Source organism: Monodon monoceros, unplaced genomic scaffold, assembly GCF_005190385.1.
Source record: "Monodon monoceros isolate NGI ecotype Baffin Bay Population unplaced genomic scaffold, NGI_Narwhal_1 Super_Scaffold_19, whole genome shotgun sequence".
NCBI classification, from domain to species: domain Eukaryota; kingdom Metazoa; phylum Chordata; class Mammalia; order Artiodactyla; family Monodontidae; genus Monodon; species Monodon monoceros.
Window position 1 is genome coordinate 52069258 of NW_021703775.1, and position 20182 is coordinate 52089439.

General features: G+C 42.5%; 1 protein-coding gene across 2 annotated transcripts in view; it reads right to left on the reverse strand.

Moving 5' to 3' along the window:
- Positions 1-1626: 1626 nt before the first annotated feature.
- The window catches only part of CAMKMT (calmodulin-lysine N-methyltransferase), a 389523-nt gene continuing 370967 nt past the window's right edge, over positions 1627-20182 (reverse strand). The window contains exons 10-12 of one of the 2 annotated variants that reach the window (XR_003794865.1): positions 12461-12592; positions 5508-6778; positions 1627-1839 (exon numbers count right to left, since the gene is read on the reverse strand). Coding sequence is in view for 1 of the 2 variants with exons in the window: in XM_029231722.1 (XP_029087555.1) it covers positions 6701-6778; positions 12461-12592 (210 nt within the window). In the remaining variant the exon portion in view is untranslated. Of the gene's footprint in view, positions 1840-3767; positions 6779-12460; positions 12593-20182 lie in introns of those variants that run through there. The other variant, XM_029231722.1, reaches the window with a different exon arrangement.

Sequence of the window (20182 nt, forward strand, 5' to 3'; positions counted from 1 at the left end):
AAAAGCCACGAGTCCTCCAACTCTTGTTTTCCCTTCAGCTTGCCACATTGGCTGATGGTTTTCCTGTTCGCTCCGACGGCCACAGAAACCTACTCCCAGGAAAAAATAGTTTAGCCTGCAATACTTTACCTGGTAAGACAAGTTTTTCACTGAGGCTACCTAGCGGGCCGACCCTCACTATTTATTCATGGCCAGAGCCCTGCTCTTCAGAAACCCAGCTCGGTCCTAGCATCCCCAGGTGTTCCCTGCTGAGTGCTGAGTCCTAATCCAATCCCTCTGAGGTTTGCTAATTTAATTGTGTAATGGTCCACACCTGAGACATTCCCGTAACTATCTGGAGGACATTACTTAGCTTAAAAGACTAATAAGAGTATTAAGGCAGGGACTTAGACATTGAAAGCGTTTACCATCTCTAAAACCTGAGTCAAGCAGAAGAAAACTGAAGTGGGGGGGGCGACCTCCAAGTTAGAAAAATCAACAAGAAGTAATTAAAGTTCTTGCTGAGTAAGTCTGAAATACGTATTTAGCCCTTGTAAATTAAATACCCTGGGTTTTTAAAGAGCGATTTCCCCAAACATCTATTATTCACATCAGTAGGACAGACGGTAAGCCACTGTAAGATTTATGGAAACTAAAAGACTTCCTATGCTAAAGGTTACTGAAAGTGTAATTCGAATCATGAAATCTTTACGTGTCGGCTCGGTTTACACTGAGGGCTCATTAAGGATGCTTTTGGTATGGCAGCGGCCCGTGACGTAACAGCGGGTATTTTAAATGGGCGGGGCCAGACTGCCCTGCATGTAATTCTTTAAAAATATAAAAGCCTCCCTCTTTCCTCCTCTGTCTCTCCAGCTGTAACAACTTCACCGACTGCCTTGGTTCCACCCCGAGGATTTCACTCAGAGAACACGTTAGAGGGAATCAGGAAGCAGAGAAAAGGTCACAAATAAGCATCTCAGGAACAATGAAAGCTTTTCTCTGTGCAGCAGTGGGAGAGTTGCTAGAAAAACTGGAAAGGTATTAATCAGAAGTGGCTATAAATCCTCTGGAGTTTTGCTCTTATAAAACTCCTCAGAGAAAGTCTTGAAGGAAATGCAGGTCAAAGCCCAAAAAAGCTCTTGATCAGAGATTGCTGGAGGAAAATCTTCCCAGACGCCGTTTAATAGGCAGCAATCACCCCGGGAGTGGGGAAGCCAAGTACGCTTGAAACATGGTTGCAATTCCTAATAGGTCTTGTCACACTTAAGGCACTGCAAGCTCCATCCAACGAACAGCTGAAGCTAGCTGGCGATTCATAAAGCCAACAGTTTAAAGTTTATTACGATGAAAGCACTTAATGACAGCCGTCGCTAGGGGCCCATCATTTATAAAGCTGTGCTGAGTATTAGGCATGTAGCATGACCACCAATTTTATGTCACAATTGCTACCATAAAATGACCTTTGGCGATTTTTGCTGCATGTGGTGGACAGCTCTTCCTTCACATTAGTGCTCTGTGGCTTTCTTTGCAGACTATTATGCTGTCTAAAGCTTATTTGGCACTGTCGTGAGCCTCAACCCTCGTTATTACCCCGAAGGCCTGTCTAAAAAAAAAAAAAAAAAAAAATCTCATGCTCTATTACGCCACTCCAATAATTTACAGTTCTTACCAGCCTTGGTCTGTGTAATATTTTAATGCAAATATGCTTTAGTACTGCATTTTATTTAAAAAGGAAAGAAAAGTTCCCATGCCTCTGGCTAGGGCAATATCCATTTGATGGGAGTTCACTGAGATCAGCCTCTTATTCCCTGGTCAGGTCTCACTGAATGTGTACTCTTTTCCTTGGTCGGTTAAAAACACCTCCAAAAAAAAAAAAGAGAAAATGTTAATTAAACTTTCCTTGCGAAAGAGGTTTTTGTTTTTAAAGATCCTATGTGTGATAAACCCACCTAAGGCAGAAACACTAATTCTTATTTCCCTACATCCAGTCCCAATGCAAATTTACATCTAACATTATTTAATTAGGATTCCATTTTCCAACCTGCTCTGTATAGTTAGAAAGTGTTTGAATACCCCGCCACTTTACCGCTCCGATGCAAGCTGCTGCTGAGAAAGTGGTCTGTCCATGCTACACCACCTTTAAATTGTGTATATAATTTTATAAATGATATAAAATCTGCTTCTAGTCCCTGAAAAAAAAATATAAGCATGGCACACTGCAATTTTGGGAGGATGTAAAATATGTGATTTCTGCTGGTACCGACTGTACTGGGTTTAATATAAAGCTTTTTTCAATAAGGTAAATTGTTACATGACAAACTCATCTTCCACCATTATCGTCTGCTGTTTGTGTTTAACAACAGGAGTCCCGCTCTAACAACACTGTTGTAATGGCTGTACAAATTACTCAGCTGAAAGCTTTTCACCAAACAAAACAGTATTAATCAGCAGTTCTTACGAAGGTGCTAATTAAAAACAATTTTCTTCCTCAGTTTGCAATACTAAAGCCATCTTCACTTGCACAGTTTCCAATATACAGCTACTGTATTTGCTCACACTTCAGGCCCTCTATTAACTATTGAATCTCCTATTAGCCGTTTCATTACATTTCTGTCTACAAGCTTGTTGACATTTTAAAAGTCACAGTATGATCTGTTTTATCTATTAAAAAATGTATTAATTGAAAAGTCAGGGGGACAAAAAAGGCAAAAGATAGACTCCAAATGAACAGACGTCCAGGGCAGAGAACAGAGTGAGCATTTAGTCACAGTCTGGGCAGTAAGGTTTCTGGGTAAAATGAAATCTGAGAATTAAACGTGGCATTTCAGGCTTAATGGTTTGTTAAACACCAACGGGCTGCTTCCTAATTTGGAAATAGTCCACTCAGGAAAACATATTTGCCCACTGTCTAAATTCAGTGTCTAAGGAGACCCAGTCTGACTTTCAGATCAATCTTTCCTCTCTGGGATACACTCAGCCTAATTTTGACATTTCATACAGTCTGAACTCAGGAGACTTTGATCTGGGGTGGGGAGTGTACCTGGAATCTGGAAGCAGATTGAGGGTCTAAACAGCCTTATCTTCCCTGTGAGTGTGTCTATGTGTGTGTATCTACGTACACATGACTCCCTCCCCTGCGTAAGCATTCTGCCCCCTCCCCCGAGTCCACTGCTGGACAATGCCACCCAATTGCTTGGCATAGACTGGAAACAAGTCAAATGCTGACTAAGCACAAAAGCCCCACGGAAGCTGTGTTGAGGGAAGGGGACAGTCCATTCCTATTAAAAAAGAAGAAGCCTAACCCTTAGGAGAAGAAGGTATGCCCCACTTTGATAGTAGAGAGAAAAAAAAAAAAACACAAAAACCCCGCTACGTCAACAATCTCCTGCCTGTGGTATTAAAACCAGGTTCTTCAACTGTCAAAAGCAGTTAACTAGTTTAGGAAAGACACCTGGCTGTTGAAATAGGGCTCCAAAAGGCCACTAATCCTTCCATTCACTCAGTTAACTGCTAGATCCCCCAAATTGATTCAACAGGTATGCAGTGGTAAATTCAGCCCATACTGAAGCCAAAGGGAAAAACAGCAAGGGGCGGGCAGCTCTTCTCTGAAAACACCAGAGGAACCAGCCAGAAAAGCTTTTATGGCCCGACAAGTTTTCTGCTGAATACAGAGCACCTAAATTACCCTACCCTAATGGAAGTTACATTTTCGTGCTCAGTCAAAAAGCCAACAAAATACACAATTTATACAAAATAGCATCAACCTCTTAGGTAGTCTTTTCTAGCACTTTTATCCCAATTCACAGCATATGTCTTGCTATAAAATAAAATATATTTCTTATAACCAACTTGTATGTGGCTGTTCATATCACCACATTAGAACTGACCATGGGCGATATTAGAAACATTCTCACACCCAACCAAATCTATTTAGTATGACAAAAGAGATTTGTGAGTTTTCTCAGAAGATACAGGTACACAGGAAACAGGAATACAGTAATAATTCTTATGATTTCAGACAGGCTTTGTTTTGAAACAAACACAGGCACAATTACACAGACAATTATGAAATGGGGCATTTCAACTGCAATTATGCAACCCAATACCGATGCAGAGAAACAATTCTTAACCATAAAGTTCAAAAGAAATGTAAGTGGTTAAACTTTCTAAAGCAGCTATAATTTTTTCCCCTCTCAATATCGGCACTTTGCCAAAATTTGAGAAAATAAAAACACTTTTAAACTATTCAATAATATACAACATTAGCTTCTTACAAACTTCCAAAGAGCCTGGACTAGTGACATCTCCAGGTAAGGGTCCCATAAAGAGCAAATCTATGAAACCCTTAACATTTTACAAAAGATTCTCTAGGTTTTAGTCACAATGAACATATTTCTTTACTCAATGTCTTTTGGTAGCACAGCTCAATTCTTATACCCTGTCTCCAGCTTAGGTAACTGTACACACTATTCTCAGATATTAAGAAAAAACACACTACTAATTTACTTTTTAAAATACAATTTCTTCCGGCAAAATATAAACACTGGATTTCTACACCCACAACACACAAATGTAAACTGAATTCTCGCCAATTCATGTATTTTCATGAGAAAAAAATGGAACTATTCTCATGATTCTGATGCTCTATATTTTACAAGAAAAAATAAGAACAGGTGATCTTAGATGCTACTGCAGGGATGGGTTTTCTTTGTCTGGCAGATTTAGTTGCAGGAAGAAGTCATTTCTCTGCGTTTTCACCAGTCTAAACGGAACTACCTGTGTTGCCTTTTAAAACATTCCGAATTCTGATTTTTTAAACAAGAAAATAGGAAGCCAGTGTGCAACCTATACAGTCGCCAAAGGAGAGCTGCCACTAGCTGAACTACTCAGCTAAATGGCTGGTTTGCATTGCCCTGGTCTTTATCTAGCACTGAGAATAGACTGCTGTTTTACCCAAAGAGGAATAAATTGCTGTTATTGTGACGTTAGCCCATCACTTGGCATTGCAATTCAAGTTTTTGTGAGAAAGAAATGTATGATCTAACTGCGACTTGACCTATGCCTTCAGAGATCCATCTAGGTGCTCTAATGGAGCAGAAAAAGTGGTGAATACAAGAACATGCAAACTGATGGTGAAAAATTTGTTTGATGATAGAAGTGAGCAGAGAAGACATCTGAGAGTCGCTGTTTTTATGACGGCTAAGTTTGCTTAACATGCAAAAGGATTCGCCCCCAGTCTCCCACCTATCACTTTAATTGTACCACGCCAAATACACGCTTTGCCTCTACTAAAGATAGGAGGATATATAGCTAACCTACTAATGACATTACTGTGAAAGTGGACACAGATGATTCCTTACAGATAAACATCTGAATTTCCACAAAAGGCATTAGAGCATCTCCGGGATGAACCAGGCAAGGAGAGGCTTGGGCTCCCTGCAGAAAAGTCATTCTCTCTTAATCCTAGGTAGCACATATTAAATGTTTACCATACACTTGCATTGCTGCATAGGACTATATATACTTACTTTCAATCAGATAATTGTGTGATTGAGTTTTTAAAAACTCGCCCTGGTTGCCATCTCGTTTTATCAACCATTTATTCAAAATTTCCCTGGAAAGGACCTCTTTTGAAAGAGGCCTGGAGAACGGCAGTAGATTTGAGCCCTGATAAAGGCTCACTTTTCATCCATAGTCAGAGCCTAAATGTGCTCTTCTTGTACCTAAACAGATAATAAGCACTCAGCACACTCCTCCTCCTTGACACAACGCATTGAGACTAATCACACATAATTGGAGAGGAGGAGCAGAGGGCTGGCCATGCTATTGTGTCCAGAGGACAAACGGTCAGTTTATGAGGCTTTGGGCTGATGTAGTCGTTTCTTATACATCTATAGGGAAAAAAAACATCCTGTTTAAAATAAAAAAGGAGAATGGGTGAGAGAGAGAGACAGCAAAACAGAGATGGCAGATTTAATACAATTAATTTGAGGGTGATCTGAAAGATTTGCTTTCTTTCTTTCTTTTTTTTAACCAGGAAAGAATCATCATGTTTGCTGGGTTGGCAGATGAAAAATGACCACCACTAAAATAGAACAAAGACCAAGATATTTTCTAAAGGGGGGTGGGGGTGGGGTGGGAATCACCAAAAGAAATTCTGTCTCAATGAGAGGGAAAAATATTTGGGTGGCTCTCAAGCCCAATTCAAATCTCACATAGGCCGCTTATACATAGTTAAAGACAAAAGTTTGGTGCAGGGCTTCCCTGGTGGCGCAGTGGTTGAGAGTCCGCCTGCCAACGTAGGGGACACGGGTTCGTGCCCTGGTCCGGGAAGATCCCACATGCCGCGGAGCGGCTGGGCCCGTGAGCCATGGCCGCTGAGCCTGCGCGTCAGGAGCCTGTGCTCCACAACGGGAGAGGCCACAACAGTGAGAGGCCCGCGTACCGCCAAAAAAAAAAAGAAAAAGAAAAGAAAAAAAAAGTTTGGTGCAGGAAGAGCAACAAGCAGGACGGCTGGGGAGTCAACGTGGGTGAGGACAGGTGGACCCCGGAACCCACACATGGAATGTTGCAAAGGCAGTTGGGGCCCATGTCCTGGGGGCTTGAAAATCTCAGGGAGCCAACGGCTTACTGCATATTATACCCGTTACAGATTTCTGTTTTTGTGAAAATACTGCCTGTGCACTGGATGTTTTCTTTGTCTTTCGAGCAGCTTAATCTTCTATTCATCTTTGGTTAAAATAAGCAGAAGTGGGTAATGAAGGTTTTCTTCATATATATCCTGGTTTTCCTTTTTCAACTGAAAAAGAATAATAGAGGAAAAAAGGGTAAGGAGACTCCAATTAGGAATTTTCACCAATCAGTTTTAAAGTTGAGTAGAAGGAAGACTTCTTACCTAAGTATATTGTTCTGGAAAAATAAAGCACAAAAAAGCAACTCAAAGTGGTCCTCAGTGGCAGTGACAAGACAATACTATGTATCAAGTTGGGATTTTTTTTTTGGTGAGGGGTAGGGTGTTTTTTCATAAATAGCCAGGATGCTTTTATGACTTTGTGGACTCCGAGGTACTTCGGCACAGGGAGAGCTGGGGGCTTGCTCATCTTCACCAGACCAGCCATTGGGCGTCGAAGTTTCTGCTCCTGGATCTCTCTGCCCCCTGCCAGTGCCCCAGGAATCAGGCCGGCAGGCGTTTCAGATCATTTGGAGACCTGGGCACAAGGGACAGACTGGTGGGGCCTAAGACATTTCAGAGGCTCTCCAGCTGCTTCCTAGGGGTTTCAGTATTAATGATAAGTAATTCAAACATTGTTTTCTCCGAGGAGGAAAACAGATTCCAACAAAAGGAGCAGCAAAAGCTTCGGTACTATTCAGGTGGAGTTCTGAGAGCCTTCCCATGATAGACTTAAAAGTCCAGTCGGAGTTCTCAAATCTAAAGTACACTTTTCCTCATTCAGCTAGAATAATTTTCAGAATCGTATTTATATTTATTCTAGCAAATAATACATTGCTATCTATAAAGACAAAATTGCTATTTTGGAAGCTGGTGTTTTGGAGCCAATTGTGAATTTATTTTTGGATTTATAAGGATCAGAAATAAATATTTCTTTTAATTATACATGGAACCCATTCCTTTATTGTTTCAGATCAGACAAACATCCCACCCCGCCCTCCCCTGGATCTAAATAAATGGCTCCAGCATGACACTTTCCTGCATTCGTAGGTCTGGGGCACGTTAACTTGAATCTTTCTAAAGTGCATGTTTCTTCTAAATCATATTCCCAAATTGTGACATGCCCTCACTATTAAGGACAGCAGCAGTGATCCTACTTTTCCTTTTCCTCTGGGAAACATAAAGCCAATGCAGTCTCTACTTTCGAATCCATTTTCCTAAGAACTGATGGTGGTACAATCGCTGAAGTCACTCATTCTGTTTTCTTTGATGGCGTTCTGCCCTTTTTACAGATGGTTAGTTGTCTATTTAGAAAGATGCTCATGAATTTTTGTTGCCACCAAAGTAACGACAGTGTTACTCCTAAACACACATCTGTCAACATCTCTCGATTTAATCTAATTTTTTAAAATGCCCCAGAAGTGGCTTCCTAAACTTCCCAAACCAAACCCACTATAACCGGGACTACCGACTGTAAATACCTCTGTTGCCAGTTGCCCTAGTGATAGAAGGAGCTCACTGAAATATTTTACAGAGGGAAGAGGGGGCCAAGCTAGCTAAATTCTTCCTCTGGGATTGGGGATAAGGGAAAGTTGATTACTCAGTGTGAGTCAGCTGACCTACTCACTCACAATGCACTAATATACAGAGACTCAAATGAGCTCTTTATAAAGTCCCTGAGGTAATATGTGGGATAAATAATTCTTCGGTAAATATGGGTTAGAAATCACTTTTACCTTGGATTCTATGCTGACCTCTGGAGGCCAAAGCAGAGGCTTCCTTGCCAAAAGAGGCCAGGGGCCAGCCCCATGTTGACTGTGAGTCCTTCCAGCTATAGGAGAGAGCCGACAACCCTCAAAGGCAGCCCTACACCCCAGCACCAGATCATTTCCGAATGCAGGCTGTTACGTGAGGGTACTTGAACACACACAAAGCTGTTAGGAAATACTGGCTTCGATGGGGGAACGTTATGTGGTTTAAGAATAATTCCATGTACCCAGGCTGTACTTCTTGGCCCAATTAATAATTATAATTTTAAGAAATAAAAAAGCACCTTGAAAAAAAACAAACAAAAAGTAAATTGTGAATAAAACAATTTTCCAATTTCATAGGTTAAAACAGGGTCTTTGAGGACTGAACTGTATTATATAGCTGCTATTAGTGGCATTATGCTTTACTTCATAATTGGATGTAACATGCTCAGCCTCGCCACAGTGCGGAACAGCAGCAGCGGGAGTGAAGTTCAGACTGTTTACCCTTTACAGTATCCACAATTATCAACAGCACACCACACAGATTATACAAACCAGCCACTTGTAATGTGGCATTTTGAATAGATAAGCAGAAGTGCAATATGGCCGTGCTTTTAACACAATGTACTGACTTCACAGCCGAGCCCGAGCCTATTTTCATGGCTAAACACAAAAATACAGAAAACAAACACATGCGTGGTTTTGCAAAAGTTAAAGAAAAAAAAGGAAAAGAAAACTATGGCATGTAAAATTATATTTCAAAGAATATTTGCATGATTGAGAATATTTTTATCAACTCATTTTAAGCCAGCTGTAATCTCTAAGTCAAGTCTCTAGCTTGCTAAACAATTGGCTATCTTAATATCCTAAGGGTTTTGAGCCCTAACATCGGGGCAATGCATTTGATTCCTAGCCTGGAGGAGACCAAGAGGTTAGGTGGGAGAGGGAAGTGTGTTCTTTTCTCCCCGTTGCCTGGACGAACAGAAAGGGAATATTTTAAAAACACGCTACACCTCTGGCTGCCTGGCTTCTGGGCACAGTGGCTGCATGGTGTGGGCACAATTTCACAAAAGCACTGGCAGAAAAGTGCAGAATGGCGCCGTTTTGATTACAGGCTTGCTTTTTAACGGAAATAAAATTTCACAGTTAACAATGAGAGGTGAAAAGTTTAAGAGGCAAAGCTGTTCCTCCTGATCATGACTGTTAATCAGCTTCATGGGTGGTTGCCTAAATCTGCAGTTTTTTTTTTTTTTTTTTTTTCAACCTTGCACTACTGCCAAGATTGTAACTAATTTTTTTCCCCTGTTGTAAGAGGAGGGGTGAAAAACTCGGCATAGAAGGCAGCTGTGTATGAGTGACGTGAGGCACTAATGCAGAGGGCAAAATTAAAATTCATGAATCTCTTCACAACCATTTGTGTAACAAGATTAAGACGGGACAGCGGAAAAGAGCGGCATTATCAGGCGTCTTACAGTCCTCCAGCTGGTTACGCCCTATTCCAACACAGTAGGGCTAAGAGGATAACACGCCGCCTGAAGGAAGACGCTGCTCCTCCATTTGGGAGCAGGCTCGTCCCTGGGACCATGGGGGTTTGGCCAGGGATGGAGAGGAAGAAAGCTGATTGCCGCTCAAGATGGAAAACTTTTAAGCCCCGGCTCTCAGCACGCGGCAAACAAAAGCGGCCAGGGTGGAGGATCCCGGCAGCCGCGCCGGCCCCTGCGCATCCCCGGAGCCCCGGGCGCGCGGGCGGGAGGCGGGCAGGGGCCGGAGGGGACCGCGGTGCTGGCTTCGGTCTCCGTCCCCGCGCCCCCGTGATGAGCAGTTGGGCCCGGCGAGGACCAGGGACGCTCCCCACTCTCTGCAGCCGGGCCCGCGGCTCTGTGTCCGGACTCTGGTAGAGATGCTCTCCGGGCATCGTCCTCTTGCAAAGGAGACCTCCCTGTGCGAGCCAGAGTTGGGTCCTCGGGGCCCCTCTCCGTCCAGTCAGCACACGGTTAAACCCGCTGCTGGAGCAGAAAAGCCGGGCATTCTGTGCTTCTGGTACAGAAGGGACAAGAGGCATTCTTTGGCTACACGCGGGAGGACAACAAGCCAGATGAAATTGCCCGCATCATGAAAAATATACATCATGGGTGCTCGTTTATACCATCTAGGTAGGGTACCCCAAGCCTGCAGAATATTCCCCTAGGGTTCTACTTCCTGAGAACAAAATGCAACTCTCACCTGTCACAACAAGAACCAAAAGAGGAGGGGGAACTATTCCTTAGTCCAGTGTCAGCAAGGTGGGGAACTGAACTTTGAAGCAATTATGATGAGATAAACACTAAGGCCACTTCGTTATTATGGAAATTTATTTTTGTGCGACCAATCAATGACTCTGATTATTTACAGGGTACTGTGGATATGGTGCACAGTATAAACCTAAGAGGCATGTTTAGTGATTTATAAAACGTGCCATGCTTAGCAGGGTAGTGTACAACATCAGAAATAAAAAGAGGAGGTTGCTGCCCACTAGGTGCTGACAATCTAAAGTCCTAGACAAAGAAGAGGTGGCTACTAAGGACTTGAACGCCTGGCATGACCCAACACACTTCAGATCTTGCAGGAGGAGACAGAGGGTATCAGGCACAATGCTGACATTTTCTGCTGGTGGAGAAACCCTCACCTTTGCTCTCCTGAGCTATGACTGAGAAACTAAAAGCATTTGTCCTTCAGGGGGAAAGTGAATGACATGACATGAAGCAGCTGTCAGCTGATCCATGTAGCTCTAGCCCCACCCTGGAGAGAAGGCTGTTTTCATCCCTTTGTGTAGAAGAGCCCAGGGGGCCAGGAGAGACCCTTCCCTGACCAGGTAAAACCCTCAAAGCCATTCCTTTTGTTCTGGAGAGGAGTTGAAAAAGGGAGAACATCATTCTAGAGGCAGGTAAGATTTGAATAACATGCCATTCTGTTTTTATTTTCTGATTGTAAGCAAAAGGACCCGATTCCACCAGTGAGAGGAAGTGATTTAACCCTTTCAGTTCACAAAGCATCATTTTTTTTCCCCCAGGAGCTTAAATGGAGACCTGGAGACCCAAAGAAATGAACCCATTTCCAGAAAGTGAAGATTTCCTTTTTATTGCTTAGAAGATCAGATCCACTTTGCATATAATTTTTCAAAAGTCAACACACTTCTACATTATATCATAGTCCTGGGTAATAAAGAATGCTATTCACATTTTCCCAGGAGAAAAATAAGGTCAAGGCTTTACTTTTCTGTGGTCACGACTTGCAAAATTGACAAGTCAAAGTCTGTTGCCAAGGTCAGACTAGCTCAGAGAAGGGAGCTTTCTGTACCGCACAAAATTACAGAAGAAATACATGTTATTCTAGTAACTGTGATATGTATTAGCAAACGTGAGATTCCTAAAAAGTTTTCGGTGGAACACTGGCCTCTCAGTGTCCTATATTGCTCTATACCTATAAATAATAAAAAGGCTGATAACATTGCTTTATGTAAGCAAGCTTAGAATCACTCTCAGATAAGTGCTTTTGACCTAAATCTTGTAGCGCCTCGATCTGACATATAACCCCACAACTGTGAAATTCTGTGCGATTTAACAGTCTCAAACTGCCAACTGACCCAGCCATAAAGCAAGCAGAGATAAAGATTTACAGTCTAACATGATACAATTAGACATTCACCTTCTATTTATTTCAGTGCAGCTAAGCATTTAACCTACTTAAAAGCTGAAGGTTTTTCATTAAAATATAAATGCTTGTTTATCATTCATTCTATGCCACCTCCCCTGTATCCTACAAATTAGTCTATTATGAATGAAGAGATTAGTTAGTTTCAGAGAAAGGAGTAAACAGGAATGGTTTCTGTACAATCCTTCTAGACATGCAAAGATAAAAGATGGCTTTGCCACACAAAATAATCAGATACAAATAGCTGTTCAGAAGCAGCACACCTAAGGAGTCCTTTAATCAAATATTTAGGTTACCTGCCAAAAAGACCATGATCTCTTCAAAATGCAATGCGGATTAAAGTGTTATCTAACACAAGCAGAAAACTAACCTTGGAGTGGAAGTTTGAAATGTGTTCATCATAATTTTCATGTCTTTGGATAGAGAAACCAGCTTTTTCAGCTAGATTGCAAAACTGGTTTAAAGTATTCCCTCGGCGTGGGGCGAATACCATTGCTTTCCCCTAGAACGTTAAAAAGGAAATTCACACATTTTAAAACTGGAAGGCAACCAAACACAACAGACATTAGTCAAAGCATTTAATTGTACTGCTCTCAGGTAGAAAACTCATTTGTCTTTAGACGTCCACACAGCATGGGCATCCACAGTGAGAATAATTTCAAGGACAGATATACATCAAATAAGAAAAAAAAAAGTCATTTAAATGGTGAGTTGCTATGTTTTATCATTTTCAAACAATGCATGTAATAAACAATATGGAACTCAACGCTGGTTTTCTGTACAATACATACCTCTCTTGGGTCCACTGGTTTAAACCGTCAACTAGATTTTAGAATAATGGGTCCAGGGCAGTGCCACCCACCTTGCGACTCCTTAGCAGCTGCCAACACATCTGCAACACAGCTCCAGAGCATGTGGCCACAGATGCCTGTAAATGTTAGTTTATTGTGCCCTGGAAATTCAGTACCAAGAAATCCTCCACAGAGATAAGTAACCACAATCCATTTCAGTTCTGCCACCAGCCTTTTCTGTGACCATGCTGCCAGAGACAGAGCTACAGGATCTTGATTTCCAACTTCATTGAATCCTTCATAAGGGTCATCATTATGGTAAAACAGTTCCTCAAAGTTATTCAAGTGATTACTTTTCAAAGGAAGTGGTAAAATCAGGGCAATCAAGCTTTTCTAAATAAACTGCACAACCTTATCAGATTGTTGTAGTGGGGAGAGTGGGAGGACTTGAATAAAGTATATACTGGATTTCAGAAGACTCTCTGGCATGAAACTCTACAGCAACCATTTGCTAACTACTAGGTGCATGTGAGTTTTTCTTCTCCCTTGTAGATGTGCACAGAATGACTAAACTTCAGAATCTTCTTTTTCCTTTTATTTGTTTAAAAGATGACTGTATGCTTCTGTTAATTTCAGGGTTATACTTCACCTCTATGAAATACCACTTCAGGTTTTGAGGGAATCATGAAAATATATCCCCGTTTTTTTTTAAATAAATGTATTTATTTTATTTATTTATGGCTGTGTTGGGTCTTCGTTGCAGTGAGCGGGCTTCTCATTGCGGTGGCTTCTCTTGTTGCGGAGCATGGGCTCTAGGCGCACGGGCTTCAACAGTTGTGGCTCATGGGCTCTAGAGCGCAGGCTCAGTAGTTGTGGCACACAGGCTTAGCTGCTCCACAGCATGTGGGATCTTCCCGGACCAGGGCTTGAACCCGTGTCCCCTCCATTGGCAGGCAGATTCTTAACCACTGTGCCACCAGGGAAGTCCCTATCCCAGTTTCTTTTGAAAATTGGTTTACCATTCATACCTGCCAACTGTCTATTGAGCATCTGGGATGTGGCAGACACTGGGATAAGTGCTCTATATACATTCTCTCCTTTAGTCTTCAAACAACCCAACAAGGTAGAGATTCTCAGCTGCATGTTACAGAATGCTCAGAAAGGTTGAATCACTGGCCAAGATGACACACCAGTAAATGACTGGAAACTGACCTGACTCCAATGCCAATGCTCCTTCCACTACACGACATTGCCTTCTTATTAGTAATAGTGATGATGATAATAAATAATAAAAGCTACCACTTTGCTAGGTGCTTCACAAGCCTTCCCTTTAATCCCCTCAACAGTTTTCGCAACAACGTTGTACGGCAGACATTACATTTTACACATGATTAAACACGCAGTGAAGGGTCTGAAGAAGAAGGAACCGTGTGGCAGAAAGGGGTCTGGACTTAAAGGGGATCTCCACCATAAAACACCGTGTCACCTCAGGAAAATCAGAAAAATAGTGTCATAGAACTGCTGAACTAGAAGGGACCCTGGAGATGACGTGAGTCCAACCTCCTCATTTTTTCAGATAAGAAACTCAAGTTATCTTAGCTGACCCACTGAGTTTTCTCACCCATGAAGTGGGAAGAACAAAGCCTCCCTTGCCTTCCACCCCCGAGCCCGAGCAAGTTGTGAGGGTAAAACGAGGTATTGAACATGAAAATAATTTGAGAAACAAGTTTATATAGATGTAAGAAAGACTAGGAGCATCTACACCACCTAACAGTGCTATAAAAATTCTATCAACTCCCTCTCCTTCTCTCTTCCCCTCATTTAGCTGCAAGAAAACACACTGATACACTGTCCTGGACATCAAGTGTGTTTTCACACTGTGTTTACGTAGACATGTATACACTCAGGCACATAATTACAGCAGCACCAATCATGCCAGTAAACTTCAAGATTCTGTCAGCTTTTCCAATATTAACTGCTATTTTCAGGCGGTTTTCAAACTTAGCAAAAATTCATTTTGATGTGAAACTAGATATAATACATGGTCTCAGCAGGGGAGCAGAAGTCTCCATAAAAAAAAAAGAGGGAACACTAGTAGGTCATTCTAGTCTCTTCTAAGAGCTGACTGCCGTTCTGGACTCTTGAATAATGGAAGTCATTTTATTTTAAAGTCACCTGCAAATATTGTCTTACCATTACAATCAAAGAGTTGATTTTTAACAGCTATTGTCTAAATTATATATCATAATGTTTACAGGAATAAGGGGTTGTGGTTGGGTTGATGTTTGCATTCACAAAACACATGCTGCCCTCACCCCAGCCCTTTGTTGGTTAGGGTGAGCTGTAAGGTGACTGCAATTGAGCTTGTGTCTCAGTTTACCTGTCCTTCTGTACCCACCGCACCTAAAACAGCCGCCCTTCCCCATCCCTCCCCACCCACTCTCCCTGCTCTAGTTGTGTCTTTAGCCCTCATCACCACTGGCACACATCATAACCTTGTTTGTTATTGCCCGTCTCCTCCAGCTAGAATGTATGCTCCATGACAATGGGATCTTCTAATGTTTTATTCACTGCATTTTCTCAGTGCCTAGCACAGAGCAGACGATCAATATTTGTCGAGAGAATAAACTAAATCTAGATATTGAATAATCTGAAAAACACAAGTCTCTGGGAATTCGAAGGCCACGTTCTATTGCTTATTCTTTAGAAAAGATTTTCTCCAAGAAGCTTTTACAGAGTCAGCGGCTATAATGGGATTTCAGAGGGCAGCTTTCTGTGCACAATACTGTCCCCACAAGAAAGAGAAAGAGCGAGCAGTAGCTTTAATCCTTAATTACTCAGTTATGAGTTTCAAAATGTTTTCTTTTTCATTTCGTTGAATGCAGACACCTTTGAGATGTGGATTAATATTTAGGAGGGACAATAGGACATCATCCATTCATTCAATAAGCATCCACTGAGCCCTACTGGGTGCCAGCATCTGCCCCATAATGAACGGTTTTAGAAGCCCCCCATATCCCCAGTGGAGGAGGACACTTTGTCTGGTACAGTCAGAGGAATACATCTTACAATTTAGGCTGCAAAAATCAAAACAAGAAAAAGAATATAGATTTCAAATTAGCCCATCACTTTAGAAAAATTATTTTCAATTTACCAAAGCACAACTTTCTCAGCATTCACAGTCACCGAATCATTTTAAACTCAGAATGAACACTCAATTGAATGTAAAATTTTGACTGATGAGCAGAAATTTGATAGGATTCATTTATCCCTGGAGAGGAGAGAGGAGTAGTTCCACAAAACAACAATGATATTGTTTACATCGTAAGCTCAGTTGTTATTTTGCTAGACTAATCTATACTCATATATTAAAGGGTGTGCCCGTCTGGAGAAAATAAGTCTTCTTCAGACTTATTTTACAAGTAATATGCTATGCGTTTTTCATTTCCAGGCAATAAACTATTAAATACCAATTACATGTTTAAGCTTGTGTTTATTTTCTAACCATTTCTTTACCTGGTTTCTGAGATGCTGCCTTTGTCTGCTTTCTCCCTTACACTTCCCTCAGTCTCTCAGTCCCCGACCCTGGCTTCTTTTTTTCCACCTGTTCTTTCATTGTCAGTAGTCCCCAGGGCTCTGCCTACTTTTTCTTCATGTTTTATACAGTTCTAGGCGATTGTACTGAAGTCCACAACTTCAACTATCAATTATGCATCAAAAGCTCCCAAGTGCATAACTGCAGTGGGTCCAGGGCCCACACCCAGGTTTTCAGGGGCCTACTAGAGCTCTCCATGGGGATGTTCTGAAAGTATCTTTAACCCATTCTGCCTAAAATGGAACTCAATATCCTTGGCCCAAACCTCTACACTTCCCAGGCCACTACCCACCTACCCAACCACCCATCGCTCTCTCTCTCTGTCTCTCTCTGTCTCTCTCTGTCTCTCTGTATCTCTCTCTCTCTCTCTCACACACACACACACACACACACACACACACACACACACACAGCTGAATACCTATTAAGTATGCCAAACAATTCTATACCCTTCACCTTCAAAATGAAACTGGAAACCAGGAAATCGTGACATTGCCTTTTAAAACCCTTGTACCTTATTCTATCCCCAGGGAGGCACTCCAGAAATGTTTGTTGAAGGAACCTGTCAGTGAACACCCATTCAGTTCCCTCTTCTCCGTCTTTAGGCCTTCACTAGCTCCTAACTGAACAATTCTAGGTAGAAGTTGGTCCACGGTAGACCCATGAAGAGCCCTGCTGCTTTCAAGTTCTTTCTTATTCCAAACCAGCTTTTATGTTGGCCGGAGTGATCTTTCTAGGACCCATACACTGTTCAAAAATGACTCTCTATCTCCATTTCAGTGGCTCTCTATGACCCACATAATAAAGTCCCGTCTCTCCATCATCATGTTCTCAACCTTTCTTAAAGTGGTACCCAAACTAACTCTTTAACTTCATCCCTCACCCCTCCCCAACCCTAACCCCAAACCACACAGACACTCTCACACTCCAACCAGAGCAAACTCCTGCAAACACAACATGCTTTTTCGTACTCTCCACCTGTGAGCACTGTCCCCTCCACCAGGGTTGCTACTTTCTAGTCTCCTTCCTCTGAGGCTTAGAATGGCCTTCTTACTCTTCAAGAACAAAGTCAAATACTGCTGCGTCTACGGAACCCTTCCTTAGGCAGTTAGTTACTCTTCGTGCTGTATCCCTAGTGCTTACCATATAGCATTATAATCCCAAGGAGCTTGTGCATTAATCTGCCCTGGTAAACAGTGAGATTCCCAAAGTGCTCATTAGTCCTATTTATACCCCACAATCCCCAGCACAGTGCGAGGCTCAACAAATGTTTGTTGAATCAAGACGAGTTCAAATCTCGGAGCATCTCACATTCTATAGAAGGTGTAAATTAGAAAAAAAATCACACGACAAATAAAAACAGCACCAGGCCCTAAATGATCAAGTGCTGGGCTGTTATAAGCCATTTTGCACCGTCCACTGTAATTTCATCTGTGTGTATGTTACACCTCCATGACCACATTATAAATCCCTCAGCGGCAGAGACTCAGCACTGGATGAACAACTGGGTGGACTTGCAAGAAGAACTTCTAAGGGCTAGGCTCTTGTTCTGAGGGTCTTAAAAACCATCTGGGGACTCTCTATTCCTATACCTGGAGGGCCAGGTATGGTGGAACACAGGTCCTCACCAAGAACAGAGGAGGATTTGTTGGGCCTCTGACCCAGCAAGCAGACAGGAACCAAGGGTCCTTCAGCACCATCTCAGTTCATGCCACTGAACCCACACTCACAAGGCACTTCCCTGAGATAAGCAAAAACAGAGGTTTGTACAGATGGGTGCAGAGGTGCTAGATTTTTTAAAAGGTGAGGAAATATGTCAGTAAAAAGAAAGTGCTCTTCTCAAATGAGAGTCCGTGATTTGCTTTTATAGCACGGCTGGCATGTAGCCAGGACTCCAGGAATTTGGCAGTCACTTAGGGCAGCTTCTACAGGAGGTTAAATGAATTCCACGGTGATAGCGAATTCTTGACAATGGTTAGCAGCTATAACAAGCTGGAGATCTGTCCATATTGCACCCCCATCCATCTCCGCATGGTCCTGAGTAAACTCACACTAACTGGCTTGGCTCCCCTTCTTCCACCCAAAGCCATTTCAGAGGAATATGAGTAGATGCCATTTGTTGCTTGTCACTTCTGGACTGAAATTCAACTTGTAGGCTTGTGTGGCTGTATTTTAAATTACATCTGGGTCCTCTGATATCAGACATGGCTGATGGTCTTTAAGGAACACAGCGATAGGGGGTTACCTGTCAGCAACAAGAAGCCACTCACCGGAGGGAAAGAGGTGTGGGAGGGGAGGGACATATTTCTTGGAATGAGTAAAATGTGCTGGTTTCGTTCCTTTTTAAGATCTTTTCTTTTCTTCTTGTAAGTTTGCTAGAGAGTCCCTTGTAGCATTCTGGCAGGAGTCAGATGTTTTGACAGTGTCTCTCAACCAGTAAGTTGAGGAAAGTTTCCATCTGGGACAGGTAACAATCATTTCCTCCTGACATTTGGGGCTTCCTGTAATGACTTTCCAGGCATGGGTGCCCGTTTGACTGAGGATCTAGGCTCAGTCCTGGGATCTGCTACTGTTCCTGGTCAAGCCAGGAGCCCACCCTGGTGGCTAAGCTCTCCCAGAGGGCCACCTCATCCACGACCCCCAATATAAAAGCTGAAAAGCAAGGGGAACCCTCCCCTCCCTCTACTTTCTTTGCTTCTGGATCCTCTGACTCCAGAGAGCAGAGCTGCCTTAGCTAGAAATCAAGGAACCATACTCCCCAGAAATGACAGAAGCCATTTCTTCCCAAGCTTGACACCTGAACCTTTGCGTTGCAATGGTTTCATTTTGGCCACTTAGTATAATTTCTCTCACCTTACTCAATAGGGTTATCTGTACTAAAAAGTGTCATGTTCATCCAGGTAGACAATCCCCCAGACCTCTGCAGAGCCTGCAGCAGGTATGCAGGACACGGGTGCAGAGAACTGCAGCAGGCCCAGTTATGTGTAGAAATCGTCCAAGTCCAGGTCGAGAAAAAAAATTTTCCCCTCCTGCCAACCATTTCTCTGAGAACAGTTTTTGTGAAGAGCCCCCTATATTCTATACTCATCACAGCTGGAAAGTCTCCCTAATTCTTCAAGGTAATAAGAGCGAACACATATTCATTCAGAGTCAATCATGTGCTAAAGCTTTCCAATGCACTGGCTTGTTTACTCCCCATTTTACAGATGAGAAACTGAGGCTCCGAGAGATGAATCCAGTAAGTGGCTAGATAGTAAGAACGACAAGTTTTGTATGCAGGTATTTCTGACTCCACCCACTGATACTTTGCCTTCAGAAACTGGGCCCTCCTATGAATTCGAAGCATTTGGTCAAAGTGCAGTTTTTGCTAAGCACCCAGAGAACTTGTTTTGTCTCCATTGAGTCTGCTGAGCCCTGAATTACCAAGAACTCAGGATCCACCAGTGCACCTGCCCAGGTTGTTTCTCTGTGGGCCTCTCATGGCACCTTTAGCCTCTGGGCCACAAAACCATGGAGGAGTGGTCTAGGCTCAAGAAAACATTACAGCATCTCAAATTGTAATAGACTAAAACCTTTAGTGTTATCTTAGTCTTGGACTGTGACTTCCACACACAGACGCTCATCAGGGGGAGGTCTTTTGGAAGCAGGACAACAGCCCTGAGAGCTAAGAAGGAGAAGAGTGCAGTTATCCGCTGGGTGCCCCTGA